At 39.7% G+C, this 20,244-nt stretch overlaps 1 protein-coding gene across 2 annotated transcripts in view; it reads right to left on the bottom strand.

Annotated features, from left to right (window-relative positions):
- Positions 1-2,368: 2,368 nt before the first annotated feature.
- MIER3 (MIER family member 3) overlaps positions 2,369-20,244 on the bottom strand; it is a 33,630-nt gene continuing 15,754 nt past the window's right edge. The window contains exons 4-13 of one of the 2 annotated variants that reach the window (XM_056112084.1): positions 19,835-19,969; positions 18,744-18,864; positions 17,301-17,386; positions 17,058-17,130; positions 15,561-15,709; positions 12,757-12,838; positions 11,191-11,285; positions 6,685-6,812; positions 6,459-6,601; positions 2,369-6,353 (exon numbers count right to left, since the gene is read on the bottom strand). In XM_056112084.1, coding sequence (XP_055968059.1) covers positions 5,896-6,353; positions 6,459-6,601; positions 6,685-6,812; positions 11,191-11,285; positions 12,757-12,838; positions 15,561-15,709; positions 17,058-17,130; positions 17,301-17,386; positions 18,744-18,864; positions 19,835-19,969 — 1,470 coding nt within the window. In that variant the 3' untranslated portion in view covers positions 2,369-5,895. The remainder of the gene's footprint in view (positions 6,354-6,458; positions 6,602-6,684; positions 6,813-11,190; positions 11,286-12,756; positions 12,839-15,560; positions 15,710-17,057; positions 17,131-17,300; positions 17,387-18,743; positions 18,865-19,834; positions 19,970-20,244) is intronic. The other variant, XM_056112085.1, reaches the window with a different exon arrangement.

Genomic DNA, 20,244 nt, shown 5'->3' with positions numbered 1-20,244 from the left:
TTAAAGTAAAATACTTAGGTTGGAGAGATAGTAAAGTAAGTAAAGGCCCTCCCGTTGATCATCGATTTGCTCGAGTGGGCCCAGTAACGTCTCCATTGGAGACTTTGTTGTTGTTACTGTGTCTGGCATATCCAATACTCTCGGTAGCTTGCCGGGCTCTCCGAGAGGGGCGGGGGAATCGAACTCGGGTCGGCCATGTTGGCTGTGTCCAAGGCAAACGCCCCACCGCTGTGCTATTGCTCCAGCCCGGAGAGATAGTAAAGGGGTTAAGACCTTGCATGCAGTTGACCTGGGTTCAATCCTTGGCACTTGTGGTCCCCTGAGCACACTAGGTATGCTGTCCATCCTTCCACTCCCCCCATCTCCCCTCATCCCAGTCTCCACACACATATCTGTTGGTGTCTGGAGAATTACTATGAGTGTTAAAGCATTTGGTTTACGTCAGTCTACAAATTTTGATTCCCTGTACTGAATGGTTCCCCAAAGAGCTAGGAGTAGCCAGGAGTACTACCATGTGTGGTCAAAACCTGGCCACATCCCAACACCCAACCCTCAATTTAAGAACCATCCCTTATGAAACTGTAGAATGAAACAAGCATCAAGCAGAGCCAGGATTAGCCCTAACCCTCTCCCTGAACAAAACAAAATCCAAATACTTATCATTGAAAGTAATATTAATTACTTTCAATTAATTAATTCAAGTAATTAATTACTTTCAATTAATCCATATTAATTTGGGGGATTGGGGGGTCACACTCGGCAGTGCGCAGGGATATGTTACTCCTGGTGGGCTTGAGGGACCATATAGGATGCCGGAGATTGAACCTAGGTCACCCATGTGTACTCCAGCCTACACCATATTTTCTTCCTTTTAGATTGTTTTTTGGGGAGAACTGGGCTGTACACACGGCTGTCCTGGTTCTGAGCTTGAGATCTTGGTTTTACGGTGCTGGGCACTGAAACAGGGTGCTTACCCAGTGCTGTCTCCACACATACACCCGTTTTCTTTTTTAAAGTCTGATTTCATTTCTAACATGTAAAATGAATGTGCTTTTATGAATTCTGGAGATGACTTTCTGGCAGCATTGGAACTGTAAAGTATAGAGTATCAGAATGAAGGAACACACAGCCCATGGCTCATATGAAATCCAGCTAAGCCTAGAAAACTGGCACTTCTGGCCTAAGATCACAAACCCCTACAGATCCAGGACAGTGGAAGAGATTAAGGCACTCTTTTTTTTGGGGGGGGGGGTCATACTCGGTGATGCAGAGAGGTTAGTCCTGGCTCATGCACTCAGGAATTTCTGCTGGGGGGAGGGGGCATAGAGGATGCTGGGAATTGAACCCGGGTCGGCCGCAAGCAAGGCAAATGCCCTACCCACTGTGCTATTGCTCCAGCCCCTCAGGTACTCTTAAGCGACTGAGAAATCGACAACATTACAGCCACAGGGACAAGTTTAAATTAATATCCAAGTCTATGTGATGAAATGCCCAGGTTTAGATACTATAAGGCCTTTGAGAAATAGAGAAGCAGCATGTTCAAAAGTATACTCTTAATAAAAATTATGACCAAACAGGATCCTGTTATTAGAAATTCTTCTAATGGCCACTTCTCCCTGCCGCTTCCAATAGCTCCCATATAGCACTTAGCAGTACTCTCGGCTGCATTCAAAACACATGTATGTGTTTTGAAACACGTATGTGTGCTCATGTGTCCACCAGGGAGCCTGAACACTAAGGCACTCTGACGACTGAATGAATGTGGTTTTGCATAAAAATCCAAAGCAGCAAAGCCAAGGTACTTGCTTATATTTTTATCTTCTTCCTAATTTAAAAATCTATGCAGGTACCTGTAATCTGATAACTACGCATTACAAATGGAACTAGAAATAGAAAGGCTTTGGTCACTGCAGATGAACTATGGGGAGACAGATGCTCCGGGAAACAAAGTGGAAAAAACCGTATGGTTTTTAGCTGAAAAAGCCACGGGGTTGGGAGGTGTAACTAGAACCTGTGAAAAATCACAAATATTCAGACTAGTTTACCCTAAAGTACAGGCAACGGTAATATTAGATCAATTTTCAGATCTCAGACCTTACTCGAGTGGTGTTTGACATGTACTGGACATTAAATAAATATTCCCTAAATTAAACTATGATTCTTTGGGAGGGCTAGAATTTCATTATTGATGAAATTTTATTAGAAGGGTTAAAGGATAGCTACCTCGTCTATTATCTCCATGACTTATCTATCAAAGTTTATTACATCTAAAACCAATTCAAGAATGGTTAACTACCCATTTGTTTATGGCATATGATTCATTAAAAATCTACTTTGTAGCAAATACTCACACGAACCAAGAAAAAAAAAAGATTTCCAGATTTTTATTTCTGGAACTGTACACCAGGTATTAAAGTACAACAAATACAAAATAATGCTCAAAAAAATCAGTGTTTATGTACAAATATTAAAATCAATGCAACAATAGCAACTTCCTCTTGAACATCTGATACTAAATCTTGTTCTGATTGTCACTAATTAATCTCATACTCACAGGGTACTTATTTCAAACTGGGACAACTGGAATCACTGCTCATCTAAGAGGAATTTAAATATCTACCATATTAACAATAAAACTAATAGTTTCCTCCTTTTAGTGAAAAAATTAAAAACTTCTTACAAAACATAGTAATGTCAATATTTTTTATAAATTATCTCAATTTCCATTTGTAGACAATGTGCTTTGAAACTCTGGGCAAACAATCTCCTTGGTGGTCAGGTTTATTCATTAGTTTACATTCAAAGTTGAAATATTCACTAGACTTTGGTTAAATTAAATAGTATCACTATGCTCTATTAGCTCTAACGTTCTCAAATACCTATGACCCTCAATTTCAAAAATTAAAAAGGAAATAATTGCACAATTCTTTGACCTAATTGTATACACTTTAGTATTGTTTAAACAGTATTCTACATCCTTCAAGTAAATTCAGCAGTTGACCATGACAAGAGGAAAACTAAACATTTATAAGCTAGCATGAAAGAGATGGAAGAACTAACGAAGTAAAGTATTGCTATAATCACAGCACCAGTTACACTTCTAAATGAATCCGCTGTCCTCTTCAAATTCCCTGTACATAAAAGATAAATCAGCCAACACTGCAACTGCTCACCATGGATTTTTGGTTTGTTCATACAAAAATAATTCAGCAAAGAAAAAAAAAACCACAAAGAATTTATCACAGTTTGTTATAAGAATTGTGCTTAACACTTGATAATAAAGGCATTATTATTTTCTCATATTCTTGCAAACCAGTTATTTTCATGCTCTCAAACGCAATTCTTCTAATAAACAGTAACAAATTCTGTTTAAGATGCCTAAATAGAAGGGAAAAAACAGTAAATCCAGCTTTAAAACAAAATTCAATAAATAGCTATTTTACATGGATAAAGTCATGGTGGTACAATTATGAATGTCACATCAAGCATGCACAAAAATGGTATTATACATGGCAAAAGCAGTCAGAAAATATTGAATTAGATCTAAAAAGATGTGAAGAATTTACATATATATACAAAAATCTTGCAAATTATTGCCTCATTTTAACAAGGAATTAAAAGTAAACGTTACCAGCTAGTTAGCGCTCTGAGAGGCTAAAACCAGATTAGTATTAAAAAATCTATTAAACTAGCTGGAATTAATTTTTCTCTCATATCATTTTCTGGATTTTGGTCAAAAATCTTTATTTAAATAACTAAAGTGTCCATTCAACTTGCTGATAATCAAAACTTCAGATAAGAAACACTGTTTCCATCTTATATCAAGATCCCAGCAATGCATAGATAAACTGAATATATTACTGCATCAGCTACTAGAGAATGGGCATGTTCATTTAAGTGCAACTGGTATTAGCATTCAGTCATCTTTGTGTATATTACTTTTACAGACCAGCCACTGTAAACCCAGAGTGAAAATTAAAAAGTTACAACAATGGAAGATTATGGCCAGTATCTTTCTAAATTATAGATGTACTGTTTTATAACAAAAAAAGTAACGTTCCAAGTTTAGCACAACACCACAGCAATCAGAAGCTGACACTTGGATAAGAACTATTGTTAGCAACAGAATTCAGGCTACCCATTATTTACTGTGTGCATACAGGAATGCTAGACTTTTGATGTATAAATTAGAGACTGGTTTTAAGTTATTAATTTAACTACTTTCGTCCACTATGCTAAACTAAGTTTTATAGTGAATGTGCTATTGCGTAAACACTTTGAAAGCAATCTTCATTAAAATGCTGCAAAGAAAAACAAGAATACATATCATCCAAAATTAAGGATGACATTGCAGTTCACAGTTTGTATAATAAATACCCTCCCTTTCCATCACTACTAAGGTCACTACATCTTACCTACTCATCAGCACAACCTTGAAGCAACTTATACTTACAAATATCAGCAATGCAGTCAAACATCTAAGCTTTCTGCAAAGCAACACAACTAGCAGAAATCGAAAATTTTAATTAAGACGGTGCAAAAAATAAAAAAGTAAAATTCTATGTTTTAACTGAATTCTAAAAGTAAAGCTTATTATATCCTAATACTGTATTACATCTTGTTTGAATTCACCTTATAACTTAAAGATGCATGTCAATAGAGCAAAAATGGCCAAAGTTTATGACAGTGGCCTCTCATTCACAATATTCTGAATAAAGACAAAACTACGCTGAGATGTATTTGAATGTCTATCACTTTTTAAACTTAAAAGTGGTAACGTACCATTCTATTTCAGATAGGAACTCACATTTTTTTCCTTGCCAACTCTTCAGGCTAAATAAAAAGTTTAAATATACTTCAAGGTTCTACTGCATTATGTGTAAAATCTAGAAGGCCCTCTGAAATATCAACACTTTGAACTGCAGTGCTACAAATAACTTAAGAGGTGTCCCAAAATGTCATCACTGAGTGGCAACCTCCTAGGCCTGGCAGACTGTGGCCTGCAAGTAACCATCTCAGGTTTAACAAATTATCAACAACTGGTATGGGTTTCACAATTACAATTTTGACATGGTGGACAAAACCCCAACTGAATACTACATCTTCAGATGTCAAATTTTTTAACCAATGAATGAAGTTACACAGAAATCTTCCTTCTGGCGAAATGACCAACTCTATGTAAGGTAGCCTTGGTCTAAAATCTTGAAGCAGGATCCAAGAAAACTCTGACTTTGTAATTCCCACGCAGCTCCTCGTGCTGGCTTCCATCAAGATGGACTTGCTGTTTTGTAAACTGAAGTGCTCTAGTTGAATAACATGAGAGAAGATTCCATTTGGAAGAAAAAAAAATCCTTGCATGTTTGTGCAGTTTAAAGAAACCTACCCCTGCTTTTAATTAAGAAAATAAACCCAAAAATGCTACATAGAGCAGGGACTGGGATCGGTACCTGTAAACATTGTTATTCCACTGCATCCATTACGGCAAAAGGAACTTACATGAAAAGAAGCCACTCCATTCAGTTCAGAACATCTGTGCTGGTTTTGAGCCGGTGGCCTCTGTCTACAGGTTTTAAAATGGGGAGCGGGGAACAGAAAATAGAAAAGGAAGGGACCAGGGGAAGAGGTATTGGGGGCGAGGAAGAGATAAGCAGAGCTTAAAGCTGCACCACAGAGTTCAATCCTAGTTCCCAACTCTGCTGATCATAGTTCATTTCCACATTTATGGATTGAAAAATGAAAATACTCTTGATAAATCAAGATATAGTTCTATACATACTGACATCACTGATGTCATAGTGAAAGAGGTTCAAACTTCCAGTGAAAGACTAAGCAAACCTGATACCCTCCTCAAGTTTACTGGGACCGCACGCCCACCGCCGGGGCCACTCAGGCACATCACTCGGAGTGAAGGGCAGCATGCTGATGCAGAGTGTGGGCACTGATGAAGCCGTTAGTCTCGCTGGTGGACAGGCTGCCAAAGTCAGCCACAGAGACTGCCATTTTGGCACTGGTGATGTGATGTGTGTGATTTTCAAAGTCCACACCCAAGTTATTTACAGAAACCTCATTCATAAAAGATTCAGGAACGGCAATGCCCATTTTCAATCTTTTTGCTGGTCGCTCTGATTCTTCACTGCACATGTTCATGGAGTTTAGCTCCGAGTGGTAGAATCCAGTCTCGAATAAATTAAAACAATCACTTTCCCCATTGCTAGGCAGGGTAAGTAACTCCTCCGTTACGACAGGCACATGATTGACTTGTCCACGGGGCGTGTTACCCAGTGGAGGAAAGCTATCATCCAAGCAATTCACATCAGTGGGGTTGCAGGCTGTTGCCACACTGTTGGTCAAAGCTGAGGGAAAAGGGAAAAGTTAGTTTAAGGAAGTGACTTGCGCCATAAAACGAAGAAGACACTATGTGCCTCACGGTCCATCGTGCAGAACGAGATCTAATTTACCTGTCAAATCACTGGCAGTGAACGAGTTGAGAATGTTCAGCTGTTGATCAGGAATGGGCTCAGGGCGGTTAGAAGTTAAGGCTGAAGAATTTACTGTCCCACCCAGAGCTTCTGTTTCATCTACCAAACGATCCATATAGTCCCTGAAAAACACATCGTGCTCATATGAGGACTGTATTTCACAATAAAGGATCAAAGTCCCTGAAGTGAGGCCCACACGACTTACGTCACTCCAGGATGATGGTTGTATCGCTTCTTTCCAAATCTTGTCTGTTGAGCGAAGTAATCGTAACGTTCAGATTTCTTCCACATATAGTAGAATGCTACACATTCAGCAACTGTCCTAGTTCTCACCTAACAACAACAGAAAACCCATTTTAAAAACAAGCCAACAACCACAACTCGCTTTCCAAGATTCACTGTCACTATCCTGTTCACTGATTTGCTCGAGCGGGCCCAGTAACATCTCCATTGTGACACTTGTTACTGTGTTTGGCATATCGAATACGTCATAAGTAGCTTGCCAGGCTCTCTGAGAGGGTAGGAGAAATCAAACCTGGGTCAGCCACATCAGCCCGTGTGCAAGGCAAATGCCCTATCGCTCCAGCCTACTTTACAAGAGTATTTTTATTAATTTATATATATTTTTTGGGCCACATCTGGATGTGCTTAGGGCTTCCTCCTAGCTCTGTGTTCAGAGATCACTCATGGAAGGGCTCAGGAATCCTGGGATGAAACCCAGCCACATTCAAGGCAAATACCCCAATGACTGTACGACTAGTCTAGCTCCTACATAATTATTTTAAAACAACATCCTAACTTCAAGTCATAGTCTTATTTTTTAATCTTTCCAATATAATACCCTGAAGATTTTACTAGTGAAATCTCTTTACATTTACACTATTTAATAATAAAACCTTAAAAAGCCTTACTTGGTAAGGAATTATCAGTTTATCTCTAGCTTGAGGAGTGGCCATGTTATGATACAGGACTACAATATTAAGTTTTTAAAAGAAACCAAGCTCTCCTCTCAATCAACAGTTTAACCTAAAACCTTGCTATTTAAACTGCTAGTTCTACTCCATAACCCGAATGCAAAACTGAAGTCAGGATTTCAGAAGCTTTGACAACAGTGAAACAACGGGCTGGAGCAATAGCACAGCAAGTAGGGCATTTCCCTTGCATGCGGCCAACCCAGGTTCGATTCCTCGCCCCCCCTCGGAGAGCCTGGCAAGCTACTGAGAGTATCCTGCCCGCATGGCAGATTCTGGCAGGCTCCCTGTGGCATATTCGATATGCCAAAAACAGTAACAAGTCTCACAATGGAGATGTTACTGGTGCCCATTTGAGCAAATCAATGAACAGCAGGAGGACAGTGTTACAGCGCTACAACAATCAAAATTTAATTCAAACGCTTAATGAACCAAGATGTTTCTGGGGATCCACATCCCCTTTTGCATTTCTCAGCTGAGAAGCTGTTGGATAAAGTTGAAAGCAGCCTGTCCTAGTGAGGATGGGTTTTCTTGTCCAAATCATATCTCTTATGTGTAAAAAAAAATCTCTGTAAGTGACAGCACTTAATTATTTATGAAATGAATGTATAAATTTAAGTCATTAAACAAAATTAAGTCATTATAAATGTAATGTTTTATTTTGACTTTAAAGAGTCAGAATAAAACATTCCGAGTCTTTTAAAGAGTCAGCCCAAACTTATAGTTCATCTCATCTTTGAGATAATACTAGGCTTTCATATACAAAAAAGCATGAGGGATTGGAGAGACCAGATAGCTCAATGCGCTGGGAGCCGAGGCAAACGCTTTGCACGAAGAGACCCACTTCCAACCCTGAGCCCCACGTGGTCCCTAAGCATCACAGGGGTGTAGCCCCAGAGCGCACAAGCACAAGGCCCAACCAGTACTGCATCATCAGGCCGTTGCATTCAACCACCAGCTGAATTGACTGAGCATCACTGGTAGGGGCCTCCGGAGCAAAACTTGGGGGGTCTCAATCACCCTCCAAAATACTAACCTATGAAATATTTGAGCATAAATCAAACAAAATACATGAAAGATCTACGAGAAAAATTGCAAAATTCTGAGTAAATATATCAATTAAAATATTTTATATTCATCAAGAGATCCTTTCTGTTAAGATGTCAGTTCTTCCCAATTCAATCTATAGATTTAAATCCCAATCAAAACACCAGCTATTTTGTAAATTATGAAAACTAAAGTTCATATGGAAAGATAAAAGAATCCAAAAAGCAGTACAGTATTTGTGGGGTGGGAAGAGGCCATACTCAAAGATGTCCAGGGATCACTTCTGGTTCTGTACTGGCTGTTCTCAGGGGAGCATATAGGATGCCAAGGATCAAACCAGGCAGGGTTCACCACATGCAAACTAAGTGTCTAACACTGTACAGTATTTTTGTTCGTTTTTGCTTTTGGACCACAACTGACATGCTTGGGATTACTCCTGGCTCTGCACTCAGGCTCTGCATTCCTGGTGAGACTCAGGGAACCATATGGGATGCTGGGGAGGGAACCCAGGTTAACCACATACAAGGCAGAGGCCCTACTTTCTTTACTATCTATTGCTCTGGCCCCTCTTGTATACAATATTTAAGAACAAAGCTAAAGGACTAACAAAACTGCAGAATTCAAAACTTACTATATAAAGCTACAGCGATTCAAAGAATGTGGTACTGAAAAGAACAGATAAATGAAACAGAATAGAGAGCCTGGAAATATATCCACACATAGTCTACTAATGTTTGACAAGAGAACAAAGACAATTTAGTGAAGGAAGGATAGTTTCAACAAAGAGAGCTAGAATAATAACATAGACTTGCAAAAATAAAAACCCAGAAAATCTAAACAGATTTTATCTTTTACAAAATCAACACTATCGGATTATAAACTCAGATGTAGAATGCAAAAATTTGTAGATTTCACATTGCTCTGATTTAATATGCACTAAAATTTCTTTCACGTCACTCTAAAAAGTTGTTTCTTTGGGAGGGCTGGGGTGGTGAGTTCTGGGCCACATCTAGTGATGTTCAGGGCTTACTCGTGATTCTGTGCTCAGAGGACCATATGGGATGCGGGGATTAAGCTGGGTCTGCCACATGCAATGCAAACGCCCTATCCGCTGTATTATGGCTCTGAACCCTTGTTTACTTATTTATTTATTTATTTATTTTTTGACTTAACAATATTGCACATTTGCATGATCTATCAGTTGGTTTATCCATTCAACTACTGGAAGGACCCTAGGCTACTTTCAAATTTTGGCATTATGAATAAAAACTGCTGTATATAAACTTCCACGTTGCAGGTCTTTCTGTAGATGCAAGTTCTCAGTTCCTTTAGGTGATGTTGACAAGTATAATCTCTGGGTTGTATGGCAAAAGTACATTCTCTTCTGGGTGACACCTGGTGATGATCAGGGGTTACTCCTGGCTCTGCACTCAGGAATTACTCCTGGTGGTGTTTGAGGGACCATATGGGATGTCAGGGACCAAATGCGGGTCAGCTGCGGGGCAGGCAAGAGTCCTCCCCACTGTGCTCTCTCCCTAGCCCCAGTGTATTCACTTCTATAAACATACGCCACATGTCATTCAAAAGTGGCTATATTATTTTGCATTGCCACCAGCAGTGATTCCCTGCTGCCACCAGCAGAGTCCCTACTGCTCTACATCTTCAATATTTGATGGTGTTAGATTATTTTTAGTAAATTTACTGATCCTTCTTTTGTGACTGCAGTTCTTACAGTGAGCAGTGATTTTTGAGGCCACAAACCTCTAAAAAGCTTTGGAATGAAATGAGTCAGGAAAAAAGTGAAAACTGAAATATTTTTTTAAAAAAACAGATTAAATCTAGGGTTGCAGAGATACTCAATAAAAGGCTGAGTGACGCTCTGCATGCAGGAGGTCCAGCTCAATACCCTGCACCGCATGGTCCCCTGTAACTACCAGGGGTGCAGTGTGACCCAAAAGCACTCAGCAGGGAGAAGCCACTGAGCAACACTACAGAGTGCAACCACCGCCCTCCCAAATACATAATGCATTTTCTGCACAAAAATAGTTATGTCAAAGGATGTGTATAGAACATCAGTTAACCCATGAGCAAGCTCTATTTAATAAGCACATCTGAGTTGTGTTTAGAGCAATTCTTTGCTGGAAATCCTAAAGGTGGACAAGAAAAAGATGTTCTTTTTAAAACCCTAACTGACTTAAAAATTAGTTGCTTTTAAGCTGGAGATGGTTCAGAGGCAGGTCCCATCCACAGCACGTTTCCCCCATGCACTGCACTGCTAGGAGTGACTTCCAAGCATGGAGCTGGAAGTACTTCCAAGAGCAGCCCTCAAACAAACGAACAGTTGCTTCCAGTCATTTTATTTATATTTAGAGGCAGACCACACCCAGCGGCGCTGGGGGACCATAGAGGATGTCAGGGACCCAGATCAGCCATGTGCAAGGAAAGCACCCTACCCACTGTACCATTGCTCTGGCCCCATGTTGTCATTTAAAATTTTTTGTTTGTTTTTGTTCCACAGATCTGGCAAAGCTCAGGAACTACTCCTGCTGGTGCTCAAGAGACCATATGGGATGCTGGATATTGAATCCAGGTCAGCCATGTGCAAGGCAAACGCGCTACCTGCTGAACTACTGCACTGGCCTCTAGTCATTTTAATTATTAAACAACTTTTCTGTACAATTTGCCTAATTTACCTTATTCTTCTGTATAAGATGAAAATCTTTTCCAAAAAGCATAAGTGCATGTTCAAAACTCCGGCATTCTTCTTCTGTCCACGCTGTCATTCCTTCTAAGGAAATTTTAAGATAAAATTCACCGGCTTTCAAATATAAATAAATTACAACTATGTTCAGTCTGTTTTCCCTATAAAAAGTCACACAGTCTCTCTCTCTCTCTCTCTCTCTCTCTCTCTCTCTCTCTCACACACACACACACATACATACACACACACACACACACACACACACACACAGTGTATGAAGGAAACTTTGATAAGGATCACCAAACATATGCATACCCTGTCTTAAAAATCTAGAATACTAAAATATAAATATTAAAAAATTTTTTCATTGCATGGTGGATTAATAACTGAATGTTTTGTTATAATTTAGACATTGCTTTTCTGAGTTTTTAAACACCAAACATATGTATTTTTTTCATATAAAATAAAGGCTATTCCCTGATGAGGAAAAAAAACTAACAAAAACCCTCACATTAAAATCCTAAGTCCTCCAACTAGAAACCATAACAACCTGTATTTACTTTAAATTGGTTTGTAGACTATACACTTGTATACTCTGGGAAAAGAAAGGGAACGAGAAAGAGCCCAGACTTTGAGAGACTAAATCCCACACAGCTTTCTGGCAAACCTGCCTGGTGCAAAGAAGTGTAGTGTCTCATACTGATGGCCAGATGCCCAGAGCCATTCAGAGTCCACCATAAAGATGAAAAATAGCTTAAGATACCAGGCACTTAGAATTCTGAGACCTGAAGATATTTTTTTCAATGGAGCTGGGATAAGGGGATCAAACTCAGTTGCAGAACATCATGCCCTGTATATGTGAGGCCTGAGGTCCAATCCCTGGCACCACAAAAATATATTTTTTTCCTAAAGGAAACATTTCAATAAATTATTTCAATCTTTAAGTTTAGATGTACTGCTTTCAACTTTTATATTTCCCCCTATTGACTATAATTTCTCCCTACACAGACTCAATGAAAGTTATTCTATGCAGCATGCAATCTAGTTATATCACAAAAAACACCGAAATTAAAGTTAACCATTTTCCTAGGCATGAAAACAAAACATGACTACTAAAAATTTCTCTTGCAATAAATTCAATGGAATACATCATACATGTTTCCTTTTTAAAAAAATCTTTAATCTCCTTTTCATTTTTCTGGTCCATTTTTTTAAAAAGCAAAAAGAAAAAAACAACTATTTTTTTTTCAATGAAATCATAAAATCATTCTTTTTAATTACTTTGGATATATTGTCATCTCTGGGGCTGCTTTGTTCTGTAACTATTTCTTCAAGAAAGTGGAGGTGACTGGGGGTTAACTAATTTGTATCTGAACAATCTCTGGTACGTCTAAAATAGAGGGTAAGAAAAGGAAAAAAATTATTTGCTATGAAGAGGAACATACATCTTACCAAAAAATATGCTACAGGATTCTCCATTCTTTATACTTTGTTTACTCTAAGGTTTATTCTAAGCCCCCAAAGACAATATCCCCCTGTGATCACAAGTCTTTCTCACCTTGAGAAGCCTTTCCATTGCAGCAGTACCTTTCGATCGCTTCCTTTGTATTATGGTTACACTTGAGAAGTTCATATAGTGCCTACAGCAGAGGGGAAAAGGAAGCTATTGAATAAAAATTACTGAACATTTAACTTAACAACATGTATTATAATTTAAACAATATGTTTTTCAAAAGATCCTGAGAAATACCAGTTCAGGACATCTGGAAGATTTCTTTTTTCCCTTTTTGGGTCACACCCGGCGATGCACAGGGGTTATTCCTGGCTTTGCTTGCACTCAGGAATTACTCCTGGCGGTTCTCACGGGACCATATGAGATGCTGGGAATTGAACCCGGGTTCACAGCAGGTAGGTTCAAATGCCCTCCCCGCTGTGCTATTGCTCCAGCCCCTGGAAGATTGTTGCCAGACACTTGATCTCTCTGACAATCTGCAGATTGACTCAACTCCAACTAGCATCTCTTTTTCTTTTTGGGTCACACCCAGTGATACTCCTGTTGTTTCTGGCTCTGCGCTCAGGAATTATTCCTGGAAGTACTTGGGGGACCATACAGGATGCCAAGGATCAAACCCGGGTCGGTCACATGCAAGGCAAATGCCCTACCTGCTGTACTACCTCTCCAGCCCACTTGAATGTGCTCCAGCTCTTTGAACTATCTTCCCTATACAGAGGGTTTCTAGTTAAAGTTGTTGAATTTCTTCCTGCTATACGTCTTACTGCACTAGCCGTAATTCTCAGGGGCACTGGGAGTAATAGTTTGAGGCCTGCTTTTCATGAAAGATACTGTATCTCGGCTTCTTTATTCCCATTCTACCTCTTAGAAGTCATGTACCAGGGGCCAGAGACAGTACAGTGGGTAGGGCAATTGACTCACTTGTGGCTGTCCCTGGAATCCATATAGTCCCCTGAGCACCGCCAGGAGCAGTCTCTGAACACCATCAGGCGTCCTGTCTGCATCCCCACCCCTCAACCCCACCACCCAGTTCCGCAAAACAAAGGATGGTAATAGTTCTAAGGCGATAAACACTTCCTTACCAATTTTAGTCCCTGCTTTGATACAGCCTTCTCAAAGATAACCTATATCAAACCAGGGCCTGAAATTATTCTTTTGAAAGGTGCAAAGGTATTTGGGCCATGCCCTGCAGTGCTCTGGGACTTTGTAGTGCCAGGGATAAATCCTGAGTTTGGCTACGCACAAGCACCTTATAACCCCTGTACTCTCTCTCTCTCCAGTCCTGAAACTACTCTTTTTTTCCCTTCCCTTTTCTTTTTCCTTTCTTCTTCTATTTTCTTGGGTGTTTTTTTGTTTGTTTTGGGGGGTTTTGTTGTTGGGAATTGAACTCACACAGCATGCGATCACTGAGCTATATTCCGGGTCTCAAGTTACTCTTCATGTGAAAACTTTGGATCTTTCATCAAAAGCAGGTCTCAAACTATTACTTCCAGTGCCTCTGAGAATGATGGCTAGTGCAGTAAGATGTACAGCAGGAATATAATTCAACAATGACTTTAACTAGAAACCCTAGGCGTAGGGAGGATGGTTCAAAGAGCTGGAGCACACAACCTGCTCGCTCAACTCCAGAGTTTTAATCCCAGGCAGTACATGCCCTCAGACACCCCCACTCCGGCCCCCCACCAGCCCCGCCACAGGACCTAGCCCTGGTGGCCCCCAGCACCACTGAGGCTGGTTAGCACTTCACTGCTAAGCCCCAAACCTTTGGGCAAAGGGACTGCTGTGTGGCCCCCAGGCCCCAGCACTGCGGGGAGGGACCCACCACCAGAAAAACAATCAACTAGAAAACCTAAGAGAAAAAATTGAAAAATGATTAGCTTTAATAACATATTTTTACTGATACTTCTCTACAGTACACAATTATAACAGTTCCCACGTATACTACTAAGTCCAGTGGAATTTCTCTGACAAAATTACTCTGAAGTTCAGCTGGTCAGATTTCTCTCAGATACTCAATTTCTCAGTGTGAGTCTACCTGTCTCTGGCTTCCATGAGTCAGGATCACCTAGGCTGAAGCTATCGAGTGTAAGAGCAGAGTCTCAGCAGGGCAAGAAGTTCATTTCAAAAACGCTTCCCAAGATCTCACACCTCCCACCCCAACCCTGTCAGGAGCACTGTGGAGCTGCAGTGTACAGCCCCGGCCAAAGCTCCCAACCAGGGTCTTATGACACATTACCTTTCATTACTTCCCAAATAAAATTCAAGAATCCATAGATCTTTATCATAAAATCTAAAAACCCAACCTTAGAAAAATGAAGAAGTAGTTAAGTATTCCAACGATAGGACAAAGTACATATACAACCATCAACTCTAATGGCAAACAGAAATATGAGGAATGGGAGAGACAGAAGAGCACGCTCTGCATGCTCACCTGGGTGATATTCCTAGCCTGACACCTGGTTCCCTAAATACCACCAGGAGTGTTCCCTGAGCACTGCAGGGTGTGACCCACCACGCATTCTCCTGGAGAAAGAAGACTAGAAGAGAGCCAGAGTGGCTATGTGGTGAAGTGTATGCCTGCAGATGTGAGATCCTGGGTTAAATCACTAGCGCTGCAAAAACCAAAGAGACAAACACAAAGCAATCTAAAAGGACCATAAGAAAAGACACAAAGCTCTATAGAATTGGCTCTGAGTAGGTCTTGGGATTTTTTTTTTTAAATCAAATTTGCCAAATTTAAGAACAAACCAAAAAAACCATCCGGTTCACATTTATGAAATACCTGCACTAGATCGAAGATACACTTGTTTCTTAGATAATGTTGGGATACTGAACAAGCTGAAACGTACCTGTTCGTTGTCCCTTGTAATCGTTCCTGCAGAAGTCCGGTCGGGCTTTTCATTTCCAGTTCTCAGTGAGGCCTCAACAAGGTACTCTTTCACTTTGCTCTCCACAACCACACCAGGACGCCAAAGTAACTGGTCCTCATTTTCATACACTGAGAATTCCAACATCATATTACAATTAACAAGCAACTCAAAGATATAAACTGTCCTTCCTCTTCTTTAATAAGAACAGACACTAGGCAAGCAACTACCTTTAAGGACACTGGTAATCTGGTTATCTGACAAGTTGAGATAGTCACAGTAAAAGCTTAAAGACTTGTTTCAGGCCATACCCAGTGGTCCTCAGGGATCACTCTAGAGCAAGGCACAGGGGACCCTATGTGACATCGGGGATCGACCCCAGGCTGGCTGTGTGTAAGGCAAACGCCCTACCCACTGTACTATAGCTTAGGTGCCCTCAAAAGACTGACTCTTAAAGGAAGTTTCTAGAACCACTTTCTGTACTCTTTTGGTCAAAACTGAAATAGGGAAAACAGTTTGGACTTCCTTCTCCAAAAGATAAACTTTCTTCAAAAGGTTCTTTCTTCCTGTCTGAATGTACAGAACTCAAGAGTTTGTCTTAGGGCCAGAGCGACAGTAATGTGGGTCTATCTTTGTATGCAGCTTGTATTCGGCTGACACAGATTCAATCCCTGGCACCCAATGTGGTCCCACAAACCTGCAGAGATAATCCCTAAGAGCACTGCAAGGTGTAGCACCAAAACCAAAAAAAGAGTCTATCTCTATCAAGTTCAATCTAAGCACAGACACGGCTGTTTGTGTGTACATGATTAAGGTCACGTGTGGTACTGGGATGGGGGTGCAAAGTTGGAGGCGTCTGAATACAACCACTTTTGTATTTGCTTGCTTGGGACAACCGTCTTCCAAAACTCTGAAAGCAATTTAGAAAACAGTGGCTAGAACTGCCAAGGCTGAAGATGGCAGGAAAGTCTGTCTTCCCTTCCTTTCCTTCCTTAAATGGTGACTAGCCTGACAGAGAGAAAAAGAATTCAAGAAGTATTGTGTCACCGTGCTGCTTTTTCCCCCCGTATTTCACAGGGATGAATCAACTCTTCAGTGAATTTTAGTCTCTCCTCCTCAGAATGTCTCTTTCTAAGAGTATCATATCCCGAACACTAACACTCTCTAAGGTGACAAGGTTCTATCCACTTCTGTCCTCCGGAGGACAGAGCTCAGCAGTCACGCCTTCAGAAAGAGGCCCTCCATTATTCTAACAGTCAATTAGCACATTTTCCTCAAAAGAAGCACTTGATGGGAAACAGGTAGCTCCCAGAGTATGCTGTGATACATTTTTTCCTAAGTCAGGCCTAAATATTTTGACACTGGAACTTTCACTCCAAGTTGAACTGCCAAGACTGGTACAGAAGCCGATATTTAAAAGACGATATTAAGAGGCAACTTGGCCTACCTGATATTATCAAAACCAATACTCTTCCTCACCTTTCTCGTCACTATCACACTCTCCGAGATACGCGGGAATCTCTGCCTGGTATTGCAAACCGATCATTATTTCCTACGGGAAAATTTAGAAGTTAACAACTTATTAAAAAATCAGTTTAAGAAGTCCAATTCTATCAGAAATGTCACTTACAACAATAAAATTACCAAACTATTTCTGAAATGTTTTTAAAAGCTGCTAAAATCTAAATTACAATGCTAAGTTATGATAATAATGCCGTTTACCTTCCTCAAATCTTCAGGTGAGTTACCACTGTCTGTTTCAACATCTTCAACCTCTGATTCCTTATCCCCGTCACATATAGTATTTGCTTTAAAAAAAAAATTAAATTTTAAGAAATGTCTTCATTGCCTATTTTTGCAGCACCTGGAAGAACGCCTAGTATATGGTATTTTAAAAATATTGTTGAATAAATTAGATCAGCACAAATACACTGAACCTCTTATACTACTGGGAGAACATTTATGTGAGAACTATATGAGAACATTTGGACAATAGTTAAAATAAGACACTGAAACACTAATAAATAAATAATATTCACATAATTATTTGATGTACACGTAGTCAATTTGGAAAGGCAAGAAGAAAATACTAGGATCACCTTAACTAAAAGAAAAAAAAAAAGCAAAGCACTGGTGTTTGGATAACACTAGTCCAGAATGAGACACACAAAGAATGAGACACTCAGTCCACCAAAATCATGCTTTTGGCACAGGATCTTCTATGTGTTTTTGAACTTGCTCTTTTTTTTTTTTTTGGGGGGGGGGGTGGTCCACACCTGGCAATGCTCAGGGGTTACTCCTGGCTCCACACTCAGGAATCACTCCTGGCAGTGCTCAGGAGACCATATGGGATGATGCTGGGGATCAAACCTGGGTTGGCCATGTGTAAGGCAAACGCCCTCTCTGCTGCCCTATCACTCCAGTCCCTATATCTGAACTTGTTAACTAAATATTTCTACCATAAAAATACCTGAATAATAAACATGACTGCATATAAGAAATCATTTCTATTCAAAGACCCTTTAAATATTATTGATATACATTATGGAATATTATAAGTTCTAAAGAAAAAGAACTATGCCACTAAAAATTAAAAAAAATACTTTCTGAGCAACTGACAGTTTTCAAAAGCAGGGAAACAGGGAATTGTTATTTATTTTTATTTTTAATTTTTACTTATTTGCTTTTTGAGTCACACCCTGCGATGCTAAGGGTTACTCCTGGCTCCACACTCAGGAATCATTCCTGGCAGTGCTCAAGGGACCATATGGGATGCTGGGAATCGAACCCGGGTCGGCCGCGTGCAAGGCAAACGCCCTACCCGCTGTGCTATCTCTCCAGCCCCGAAACAGGGAATTTTTAAAGAAAGCAAAAAAGTCTATAAAACTTCACAGATGAATAAAGGCTCCCAAAGCAACGAATGAGTCTTAATAAATGAAATGGCTTTGAAAAACTAACAAATTTTTCATTTCAAACAGCATTATTAACCTCTATATCAAATTTTAAAGAAGGCTAAGATCTTGTTCAAATTAAAACAATATTTCAAGTGCCTAAGTAAAAGCTTTCACTCAGAATATCTTGATAATAAACTACCAGATGTGTTAAAATGTTCTCAAGCTACAGCAGAGATGCTGTTATGTTAGTACTATGGGGTTGGTTTCTTACATCGTAAAGGCCGAGGGAAGAAATCAGAAGTTTCATGGGAAGTCACAGAGGGTGTCAGATCATCTGCGGAAGACTGAGTTTCCTCATCATCACCTGACAACAGGTCTTTTGCTATTTCCTCCTGTAAGAACAGAAATACAGTGTGACTATTGAAACAACCACCTATCACTGATTTGTAACATATCCTTTCATAAATTAACAGTATTAAGCCATCACTAGTTAAAATGCCTTTAGTTTTAAGAGAAGTAAATTTAAAATTCTCCTAGAATTGATTTCATGTATATATTTAATAGCATAAGTTATTTTAAAAGCTATTATAAAATACTTATAATAATTCTACTTTATCAAGAGGCAGAGATTGTATCTGACCAAGTGGCAGCAATGAAACTCACTTTCTACCAAGATCATTGAAACAAAAAAGTTTACAAACACCATTCTTTTGATAATTAAAGGTCCAGCTAATCAATAGTTCTAACTAGTGATATGATTTTAAAACAAACTGGCCTTAAATTTTATACTAATGTACAGTCATCCTTAGAGGCACTCAATATTCACTCAATGACTAGAACTGTTAAGATTTATGATACTATTACCATCACATTTGACTGAAAGGTAGGAAGAGTGTAATTTGTTCCTCTCCCTAGCTGAGATCTGCAAGGTGAGGACGGCTTCCTACAGATGTTGGCAGAGTAATTTCTTTCTTCTGCAGCCACCAGACTGCCTTCACAGCCAGTGCATGTGAAAACGGGTTACTGGAGATGTGGCTGTTAAGGCCACTGACTCTCCCAGAGCTCGAGAACATACAACTTCTCTCTACCCATACTACATCTAAGCAAACTTGGAAGGATCCTGAGAGACTGATCAGTCAACACATTCAAATCGTCACAATTTACAAGTAACTTCAAAATTTGTGGGAAATACTCAAGCCAAGTTTTGAGGAGCGACAGTACTTTTTAAGTAATATGGTCAAAGCTAAATATGCAATCTCACCAAAATGATAAGCACAAGTTCACATTTCAGAATTGTGAACAGTTTTAAACTGAAGACACCAACAGAAACAGTCAACAGAATCTGGAAATGTTTGTACTCACTTTGTCTAGTGTCATATCTGGTAGTTCATCAGCAAGTTCACTTGGGGAGCTATTTGCACTAGAATTTGCAACGGCTGGAATTGTGGGTTCATAGCCATAGAATGCCAGTAAATCTTCTAGAGGCATGTTTCCTTCCTATGTAAGCCAGGGCACAAACACAGACTCAGTAGATGTCACAATACTAAAGTGCAGGTTAACTGTGATACCCATACTGCCATCAAATGATCAAAACAACCATATCGAATCAAAGCCGGATTTTAGTTTTGACTTTTTTTTGTACTATTATCAGAAAACAGGATCACACATCTAGAGCTACTTTTAACACGTTAATAAAAATCTAACAATTGATACCTTAGTTTTAATTTTCCAGCATCATTTACTTTTTAAAACGCTGCATACTGAAAAAAAAA

This window comes from Sorex fumeus, unplaced genomic scaffold (assembly GCF_029834395.1).
Source record: "Sorex fumeus unplaced genomic scaffold, SorFum_2.1 ptg000015l, whole genome shotgun sequence".
Taxonomy (NCBI): domain Eukaryota; kingdom Metazoa; phylum Chordata; class Mammalia; order Eulipotyphla; family Soricidae; genus Sorex; species Sorex fumeus.
The sequence above is the reverse complement of the archived record's forward strand: the minus strand, read 5'-3'. Positions and strand labels throughout refer to the sequence as shown.